The following is an 11,282-nucleotide window of genomic DNA, read 5'->3' as shown; positions in this document are numbered from 1 at the left end:
GCGCTATCCGTCCCTAATTTAGCAGTGTAAGACTTGAGGGAGGGCAGCTAGTCATCACCACCCACCGACAACTCTTGGGCTACTCTTTTATCAACGAATAATTTGATTGACCGTCACATTATAACGCCCCCACGGCTGAAAGGGTGAGCATGTTTGGTGTGAGGGAGATTCGAACCCGCGACCCACAGATTGCGAGTCGAGCGCCCTAACCACCTGGCCATAAAACTATCTATAAAAGTGGGGTTGAATCTAATCTTTGCTAAATTTATACAAGTGAGTGTTGAACTTAGTCTTTATTATCTACAAAAGTAATTTATACAAGTGGGGTTGGACCACCTCTTTACTAATTTATTCAAGTGAGATGAAACCTCCTTCTCATTTCTCCTCATAGCTGCCATGTTTCTACGGTTACTCTTGTAACATCATCTTGTATGCTTGAATTTACTCAAATGTATCTTTTCTAAATATAATTTCAAAAATGCGAAACAAATGTTACAATGAATGTTCGTTTTAGTTAACTAAAAACTGGATACATTTTTATATTAAAGATTTCTTTTTATTAACCAAAGGTAAAATTGAGAATGTAATTTTTGACGTAGAGGCCTAATGTGTTCATTCATTGGCCGTATTCTTAAACCAGCAAACCAAAGAAAAACATTTAGGCCTCTTATAATTGGATGTGAATACAATATTTATGGAGTTTCTTAGTCTTTTTTAACTCACCATATAATAACCTAAATTAATTTAAGTGTGTCAATAATATTATGGCATTGCGCCTAATTTATTATTCGATATTATACAGCGGATTAACCGTACTGCGTTTTCCATTTTACCTTTGGTGAAGAGAAAAGAAATATTTTATATAATCATTAAACAGTTGATCCGCTGAATAATATCGAATAATGAATTAGGCGCAATGCCATAATGCCTATATTAATTTAGGCTACTATATGATGAGTTAAAAAGGATTTAAAAATCTCATAAATATTCGATACGTTTTTATTGACATTTAAATAAACAAGAAATTATGTCTGTTTAATTTATAGAATAAAAACAGTTTCAGACTGTAAACGAAATCTCCCAGTAGTTGGTCGTCGTCTTGTTCTATTATTAATATAGTTTAAAGTGTTTATACGAAACTAACGAAAACGCTTTCTCTCCCATCCTCGTAACATCTAAACTATTTTGTATTATTGAACGTGAGTCAGGGACTATACGTCACAACCAAAGAAACTGTCACGTAGTTTTTGTACCGATAGTGAAATACTTATACGAGCTATGCTCTCTATTTTAATGGAATTTTGTGGTTTTGTGTTCATCCCTTGAAGAAGCTAACCTGTATTTTGTATCTTTAAAATTAAAATGTCAACACCAAAGTGTTAAGAGTTTCGTTTATGCTGCTGTACATCTGTGTGTGGAGGCTACATACTGAAGTTCGAAATTTGCAATGAGCAAAAAAAAGTTAAATATGAAATACGACAACTAAACACGATAAGTTAATAAACATCTATAAAAGTGCGTTAGGTAATATAAAACCTCTTTATCTGCTCATGTTGGATAACAAATCCTATACCATTACCAGATGACAACTGCACTTTCGAGCATTAAAAGCTCTCAGTTTAGCTGAGGACAAAGCGTGCTTATCGTCTGAAATGGCTACTTTCGATCGAAAAGAGGATTGACTGTCATTCTTATTCCACACTCACAGCGTCTCAGCGATAAGTCTGAGGGCTCACACTTCTAAAAACCAGGTTTCGATGCTCGTGATGGTGTATTATTGTGTGGCTTTGCGCTTAACAAAGAAAAACAGTCAAGAAGTGTTTGGTTGCATTACGGATACCCAGTCAGATACACTAATCGCTAGACAGAGAATTTTATCCAAGTGACCTATATGCGCCTTTAGACTGTTGTGAATTTAGCAGTGTAAGGCAACAGGGAAGGCAGCTAGTCATCACCACCCATCGCCAACTCTAGGGCTAGCCTTTTACCAACGAATAGTTGGATTGATCGTCACATTATAATGCCCCCACGGCTGAAAGGACGAGCAAGTTTGGTGGGACGGGGATTCGAACCCGCGACCCGCAGATTGCGACTCGAGCGCCCTAACCACCTGACCATGCCAAGCCTACGCCTTTAGAAAGGCTAGATAGCCTCAAATGTTTTTACACTATAAAAAAAAGTATAAATCCACCTAAATACTAAAGACAGCTAAAGCTACTCCGATTTATTAGAGTCCGTGAAAATAAAATAATAAGTTTTAATTCAAAATTTGTTTCTGAAAAGCACAAGCAGATCAACAGCTAGATAGAGCGAAAAAAATATTTAGACATACAGCTAAAAGAGTAGTCAGAGTTAAATAGAAATAAACATAGGAATGATAGACAAATAGATTAATATTTAGATAGAGAATCAGATGAGTCAGATCATACAAACATATGAATAAATCAAAGAAGATAAAGAAAGAAATAGATTAACAGTTAAATAAAAGAAAAAATATTTCTTTCTACAATTTCTTTCTTAAAAGATATATAACCATTATGTGAAAAGTGCATTTTTTTGCTATTACAAGTGAATAATAATAATATCATATTAAGTGTTTTATCTATAACCAGCGAAATGCTTGCTGACGTCAAATAAAATTTTGAATATCTTCTTTATAAGACCTGGCCCTCTGAGGGTTTTTCACACTACAACTCTGGTTTCGATAGCTTGGGTGGACAGAGCACAAACATAAAACTTCTACAGTAATACTTTTGCTGTACCATAAATTAAATAAACTGTAACACAAATATATTCTATCATGTTTGTTGTTTGTTTTTACGAAATGTATAAAACAAAACGCTTGCCAGATCAATGTTTTAGTCAATAATTGAATATTTTCTTGCAGAAACTTCAGAATTTGGGATTCTACTCTGTGAAGTTTAACGGGTGTGTTTTTTACGTTTGAAAATATATTAAACTAGGAGTATTAATCTGTAATAAATTAATATGCAAATAGTTTATACCTGTGTTACGTAGCCATATCGTGTGTTTTCTATCTTCTCATTTTAATGTAAACTTTACATTACAAGAAATATAAAACTATAGAGACATGTGTACTTTAACTATATCAAATCTATAAGGTGATGTACTCCAAGAAGTACAAAACCATAGATGTTAAAGTGTGGTGATTTTTCTGGTTAGCATATTTCAAATGAAAAACCGTAACGATTAAAGGAATTAAAGACAAACTTGTCGGATTAGCTAACATATAAACACAGTGTTGTAGACGTTTTACAAAACTTTAGAGTGTAGAACTTCCATATGCTACTGTATTCTTAGAAGTACGAAAGTTCAAGGACTAGAATACTTCATAAGGTATAACTCCTGGATGCTATCATTAGTACTGTGTACTCTGAGAATAAAATATCGCTCGTGGCGAACATTTCTTAGTTAATATTAGACTTGTGATGTATATTATACTCGTGACGAAATGTTTAAGTGAATCTTACTATTATGCTTTTGAATAAATAAAGTATAGTGTTTATGTTTTCTGTTGCTCCCTTTTCAATATTTTATTTCCTTCACAAAATCTCGATTTTGTTTATTGCTTCTTTTGTCCATTGAATTAGAGAAAAACATCCGAGAACATTTGTATAACTTTAGCTTTTTCCCCAGCATATTTCACCAGTCTTCGTGGATATAAATCACTCAAGTGTCTCTGGTCGATAATAATATTACAGTTTCAACAAAGCTTTCTGTTCCATGGTCAGAAAATAGTCCCAAAGCAAATACGTTTATTTATATAGATAGATAACCAGCTTCTTTAGAAACTTCTTGTCGTGTTGTAATAGTGAAGTTTGCCTTTGTTGTCTTTTCAGTGTCGACATGGCCTTTGTTGTCTTTTCAGTGTCGACAGGGATATGAATCTTACTTGTACCATGTGATATCGCTTGTAGTTGTTAGTTTACGTCCCCTTTTATGCGTTAAAAATATAATAGGCTAACCTTCTGTACGTAAACTTTTATTTTATTCACTAGCGATTTGATAAGACAGATTTTATTCCGATAGCTAAAACGTTATAGGATGTTCTCAAAGTTCAATATGAATAACTAATTCAATATATAGAAAAGCAATACGTTACAGACTTGACCAATGAGATGAGAGCTTTAACCTGAGTTGCAAAAGATAGATTACACTCTTTGTGTGCTACTAATTTCCCATAATCTAAATAAAACTATTTTAAACATTGGTTCCAAATAAAGTTGTACTTTTATATAATTCACCTATGTTTCCTTATTTGTTTTATTGTTTTGAATTAACTGTAGATACATCGTTTTAGTTATATTTAGAAAATATCATAAAGCTATTCTAGAAGCAGATGTACGTAAAACATCCTAGTATTAGATTTAACTTCAAATAACTTGTATGAATGTCAAGAAAACTTAAGTGAACATCCTTAGAAGGAAAACGTCAAAAAGAGTGAAATTAACGAGTTAGGAAATATTATTCTATTTGATATATTTAATTTATAGTCCAAAAATTGGCGTAACTTGTCATCTTCTCCCTACCATAAATAGTACAAAATTAACAAATGAACTTGCAACGGCGAACTGTATAACTTTATTATAGCTGTATTGTACTGAATAGCGTAAAATCACCTTTGATGTAGATTATGTACCGAATAACTTGAAATAATCGCAGCGGTAATAGCTATATCTCCAAAGTGTGAGTGCAAAGCAACTTAAACTCAACCTAGTAGTACACGTATGTGTCTAGGTTAAGTGCTCCCAAAATCATGTTGTTGGTACAGAGCTAGAAGTAATTTAAAAAATTAAAATAGTTTAATATTGTTTTAGTATTACTATTTGTGTAACTTTCTATTATCATCTAAGCAGATGTGTGTGTGGAAAAACTTGGATATTTAACATAAAATAGAAAAATACATTTAATTGTTAAAGTTTGGGGAATTCTTTCTTACTTATTGTACATTTTAAACCTAATGACAATCATTGTATTTTAATAATTCTGTAAATATCGATGATTATCAACACTCAAGTTACTGATTAGCTGTATAAGTTCACAAAAAGGTCGGGTCTCTCATATCGAGTTATTCTATCTTTTGTCTGTTACAGTAAAATACATTAAAACAAAACAGCGGGAATTAATGGACTTAATTGCAGTATTGATTGTATTTTCGTTAAAATTTTTTGTAAGACTTATATGTTACTAAGGGCTCTATAAATAACAAAGTCATGGTCCCACAAACAATTTAGACAAGTTATTTAAAATATCAATTCTAGGGTTAAATTTCTTTTCTTATGTTTATAAAGAACTCTTATTACTAAAGTTTATTATTTTTTTATTTATATCACCCAGAAATTATTTTTATATGAGCGTTTTTAGTTGAACATTTGCTCCTCTTTGCACGAAACGATTTTGGATGGTACAACCAGAGCCTTCAAGAATGATCCGGTGCTGTTCTTTCTTACTTGAGCGTCTGATATACTCATGCAGACTTGCCAACACAGAGTGATAAACACCGTAAACCTAGATGATAAATGTAGAAAACTCAACAATTATTTTTGGCTTTACCACGTAGGTGTCGGAGCTGTAGTGGACATCTTTGATATGGGTTGAACACCTATTTCGATCCCCTCCCCCCGTATATTTTAATAGGTTTACAGTTTTATCACGTTATTCTAACATAACGATTCACTACAACTAGGAAAAAGTTCTAAAATGAATAGGTAGCTGGATAAAAATGTCGAAAATATAAGATAAAGTGTTTAAGGAGAAAAACAGACGGCCATTAAAATGCTTATTTTCACAATGACACCGTTCTTTTTTTTCGCTCATTTCAACTGTAGCATGGCTCTCGCTGCACCAAAGCAGGACCAAATTGGCATTCTCGTTTTTATTATTTTCCGGAAAAACATGTTCTCAAACCCCCCTAGTTTCCTCCTGCCAAATGGCAGACGCGCTTTAAACTAGCTTAATTAGTTTCCAACTTGGGCTTGACATATCGGACTAACATGTCGAACTGCGGATCAAAGGGTGGAGGGTTCGAGATGTGACGCTGCTAAACACACTCCGCACTTTCAGCTGTACGCGAATTTTAAAAGTGACAGTCATCCTGTTATTCGGTTCAAAGAGCTGGAAAAGGCCCTTAGTGGCGGCGGGTGTTGATGGATGGATCTTTTTTTTTTTGCGTGACGCAAACCATAGAATTCCAGGCATACAGTCCGTCGCGCTCTCGGCTCTGACGTAACGGGCTCAATAAACTCTAATATTTAAAATGTGCTCTTTCTATTAGAAACAACTTTTAGGCCAGATAGGAGAACTTATGTTTTAAATATTCATTTATTTTGTTGTAATGTCTCATCACACACGTTACCCAAAGACGAATCTCTAATTTTTAATTGACAAAAAACTACTTATATTTCAAACTGTTGAATAATCATTTAGTTCCATCATTGATGATCCCTGGTAGAAAAAAAATCTCTGGAAATGTTTACAATGTTAAAAACTTGATTTATTTAGTTATACAACAAAGATAGAAAAAAACTGTTACTTTCTGACAAAAAAATAAAATATTTTTTATGGCAGGTGAGATCTGAAGCTTAAAACCAAGTTGCTTAATGTCAGTGCCTCAAGCTTCGTTTGTTTCAACTTAGTTGCTTTTAAAGCTATAAAAATGATGAAGGATTTAGCTGTTGCTGCTATACTCATCTGCATCAGTGCTGCAGTTATAGCCATCTTTTACGGACTGTGTCGAATATTGGGTGGCTGGACATGGCTGAATACTTGGATGACCGGAAGTAAAGAAGAAACAGCTCATTTGACAAACTGTGATGACCATTATATGAAAGGCTATAGCAATATGGTAAGTGGGAAAATAAATATAGATGAAAATGTAGAGTTGAATATTTTACGTCAATATTAAAGCAGCTTGTCAACACACTTTCTGTAAAAACACACATACAAATATATATACATATAGATAGAGAGTGAAACACAGAAAGTGTCAGAGCTTTAAATAAACTTAATTGGTGTAAGTGTCTCGTGCAATGCAGCGTTGAAAATATTTATTCCAACAAAACAGCTCATGCATTCAATTTGAATATTCAATCCTATCAACGACAATATGTGCGCACACATTGGTGTTTCCAACATAATACTATCCAAGTGTCCTAAAATCTGCTGTTTCCAATAAAAAATAATATGAATGAAGTAATTAGTTTCCCGTTCCTAAGCAACGATAAAATGTTTGTTGTACTGTGAAATATCTAATGGTTAGATTCTTTCATAAACACCACCTAACGACAAACCATAAAGAAGTTAAAATATAATAAAGTGAAATGATTGGGCCTATTTTCAAATACATACGCTGTTAGTAAAAATTGAACGTTATATTTATTACTTTTCGAAATGAATTTTCTTGAAAATATGCTCTTTCATAAATTTTATACATTAAAGAATGATCTTTTGTTTTTTGATTCCTAATTTGAGATTTTTTTATTTATAGAAATAAATGTTTCTTTGTAAAAAACAGTAGGTAGTTTGATTATCCGTAAGCCTATTTAAAAACATTTTCGTTTATGATTCTTGATAATCATACCTCAAATAGATGTACGTTCAAAGAAATATCAAAATAGGAAACAAATAGAGAATTTGGGTGGTAAAACGGATAAATAGATAACCTCTCTCTCTCTCACACACACACACACACACTTTTATTCATATTTATACCGCTATCATTACTCTCCTTTCTATACACTCACTTTGTTTGTATGTTTATTTGTAATTAAGCACAAAGCTATACAATGGGATATCTGTGCTCTGTCCACCACGGGTATCGAAAACCGGTTTCTAGCATTGTAAGTCCATAGACATATCGTTGTGCTACCGGGGGGGGGGGGTCAGTTGTGCTAATGACAGTTGATACTTGACTTAAACTAGACTCTCGGGTGGTAATATTGATGAACATCCCTGCTAGCCACAAAACAATGTTAATAAGAAGTGGTAGTTTGTTAGCAACTAAACAAACTAAACTCTTTAAGCGAGATTGTAAAGTATTATTAAGACGACTGTTTTATGCAGCAGAAATGTATTGAATAATTGTCGTCCTCTGCAATGTCAAGTGATAATCAGTAGAAACATAGTTCTGTAATTTAGGCAGTCTTCTTGTACTCGTAATTGAATAACTTATGAAATCCCATATTGTAGCGTCACCTACATAATTTTAGATGAAGAACAGTTTAAGAAACTTTAATGTTTGTATTTTCAGCTTTTCTCAAATTTCTTATTAAAAAATGAAAAATTAGATTTTAAAATGAACCCTCTCTCTATTTCTGTTTAGTCAATTTATTTTAACTCGTACTTTTCAAGATGTTTTTCTCGTTTGGTAAATGATGTATTTCCTTCTGCTTAAACTTGTACACTGTTTTCATCTTATTAATTTCATATTTTCAGGTAACGCGAATAATTTTTCCTTTATCTAAGCCCCCCCCCCCTCCAGTAGCACAGAGGCATGTCTGAGGACTTACAACGCTAGAAACCGGGTTTCGATACCCTTGGTGGGCAGAGCACAGATAGCCCATTGTGTAGCTTTGTGCTTAACTTCAAAAACAAACAAACAACAATCCTTTATCTAGACGAAATATATATGTAGAGACTAAAATGCTGTGTTAAGACTGATTTCAAGAAACTGTTCTCTTTCTACTTCTTTATAATAACTAATAACGTCGTTTATATAATGTCAGCTATGAAACATGAAATTCATTAATAGATGTTAGCTGTATGTAAATTTAGCAACACTACTGTAGAGGCGTAAAAAAAAATGTCCTCCAAAATTAAAAGCTAAATTGAAAAACAAAGCCAATTTCAAATTGATTTTTCTATCACGGTTATATATATATTTTTTTCTGAACTATACTTATAATTGGTTTATGTTACTGCGATATCGTTAGTTCACTTTTAACTGACTTAAAAATATTGTACTTTCGTTTCTCTATTGTTTCAAATAAAAAAAATTAGGATAATTCTTGTTTTAACTTTCAATGCAATAGTTCTCACTATTTTATTCTAATAAAAGAATACACAATGATTTGGTGATTCAGTATATAACAATTACTCTATATTACGAAACTGCTCTCATCCATGTGTGTGTTTGATTTTTGTTTTTCTGCTACTTCTGAAACTTTTCTATTCCATGTGGCATGTCTGTCTACTCGAGTTTAACCCATCCTCAGTAGAATCCTTCAGTTTTTTCTAATCTTCATTAATCTTTCTTGGTTGGTTTGTTTGTTGTTAAGTACAAAGCTACACAATGGATTATCTGTGCTGTACCCACAACGATTATCGAAATCCGTTTTTCAGCATTACAATCCTTCAGACTTACCGCTGAACAAATCTTCATTAATCAGTTACCCCCACATTAGTTATTCCTTCAATGCACTATTTATCCACCAATTCTCTCTCTCTAAACCCATTTCACTTTTTCATTCTTTCTGTTGTTAATTTTGCAGTTTTATTTCTCCCCTCATAGCCTTTTACTATCATATGATTTATTCTAAATGTTACGCCTTTACTTATTCTTATTTAGTAGTATTTATAATATTTTTTCCAGTCCAGTTCTTCAAAACTGTTTCTACATCCTATAAACTCTGTTATTTTTTCATGATTCCTACAATGTCTTCTGATTTTCACTTTATTTTGTCAAACCTTATATCTTCGTTGCTCTCTGATAACCTTTTACACTTCACTCCTCAGCTTTTCTAGGATGCTACTTTTTTCTGAGTTGATTTATATTCCTGCTCTATATTGTATTTATTTCTCTCAGTTCTGTAAGTATTCAATTTTTCTGATGTTTCTCAAGTCATAACTGTAGTCCTGTAGTCTGTTCTATTATTAAACTTTTCATCCTACAAATGTCATATTCAGAAGCCTTTATTTTTATTAGTCACTTAACTTGCTTTCCTCTTGCTCGCTTACAACGCTAGAAACTGGGTTTCGATACTCGTGGTGGGTAGAGCACAGATAGCCCATTGTGTGGCTTTGTGCTTAATTCCAAACAAACAAACAAAATCTTTCTCGCTTCTTTTTGTCGTTCACATATCCTTGCATTTTCCTCAATTATTTCACATCACTTTATTCTCCCTTCCCTTTATTTTCATCGATTTATGTTTTTATGCCTAATTTATTTATAATATTTTCTCTAAATATCAGGTTGATTCTGACCTAGCACTGGATACATGTGAAAACTACAAACATTATGGCGACGGTATTAACGAGGTTAATTTAGTTGGTGAAGTAAAAGTAATAGAAAACAAAGTCGACTCAATACCTCTTATTCCTCGTCCATACACTTGGATACGTCAGCACTCTGCACCAGATCCCTCAAACCAGTCAATATCGCCTACTGAAAACATTATTAGACAGCCATCTAGTGACAGCGAAGATAAAACTAGTCCGGAATGTGAACTACCAGATATCTTAGGTAAGTTTTAATTTATTGAAACGACTTTCATACAAGAAATAAAATATAAATCTAATTCAAGCGATTTTTATCGGTGCTATAGCTCAAATAAAGATGTTTTCTTACAAAGTAAAACCACGATGTTTCACATTTATAGAAGGAAATAATACTTAGATCAATAAACGTACGAGTCACATATCAAAGTAAACTCATATGGGGGACACTCTCGTATCTGACTCCTTTGAGAACTAAAGGCCTAAATAAATTGTATAGATAGAACTAGTCTTATCGTGATATTAAAGAGGTTTAAATCAAAACACACAGACACAACTTAAATAAACCCCACCTACCCAAAACCACAGAATTCAGATTTCACCAAGAAATCAGCTTTAAAATGTGACTCGTTGTTTGCACTTACGTGTTGTCTGTTTCCCAAATCTAGATTAACGAATAAACAATAAGTATTGGAAAAATGGGTGCATGAAAACGTATGTTTACTTCTATACGTTTTCATAGTTAAACCTGTGATTAATATTTACTTAATAATATTAATATTTACTTTTATTTTGGTTTGCGCGAGTGCCTTGTAAGGTCTCTAAAGTGGTGAAAAAACAAACACAGTAAATGGAACAAACTTTCAGAAGTCTTGATGTAGGAGAGACTAGTTTTGACACATTCGTGCGTCCTCTTCAATTTCACGTCGTCTCCAGGTAAGAAGACTAGATGCCCCAAGTAACTTCGAAATCCAGTTGATAAGAGCACAGAGTATCTTAAGAAAAGCACCTGAATTGAATATATTGTTGCGTCAGCGAGATCACGTGAC

General features: G+C 33.0%; 1 protein-coding gene across 1 annotated transcript in view; it reads left to right on the top strand.

Annotated features, from left to right (window-relative positions):
* The window catches only part of LOC106457237 (synaptotagmin-6-like), a 37,622-nt gene that overhangs the window by 14,556 nt on the left and 11,784 nt on the right, over nucleotides 1–11,282 (top strand). The window contains exons 2-3 of the mRNA XM_022383071.1: nucleotides 6,589–6,865; nucleotides 10,210–10,480. Coding sequence (XP_022238779.1) covers nucleotides 6,677–6,865; nucleotides 10,210–10,480 — 460 coding nt within the window. The 5' untranslated portion in view covers nucleotides 6,589–6,676. The remainder of the gene's footprint in view (nucleotides 1–6,588; nucleotides 6,866–10,209; nucleotides 10,481–11,282) is intronic.

Source organism: Limulus polyphemus, unplaced genomic scaffold (assembly GCF_000517525.1).
Source record: "Limulus polyphemus unplaced genomic scaffold, Limulus_polyphemus-2.1.2 Scaffold306, whole genome shotgun sequence".
In the NCBI taxonomy this organism is placed as follows: Eukaryota; Metazoa; Arthropoda; class Merostomata; order Xiphosura; family Limulidae; genus Limulus; species Limulus polyphemus.
Note: the sequence above shows the minus strand (reverse complement) of the source record. Positions and strands in the feature narration are given on the sequence as shown.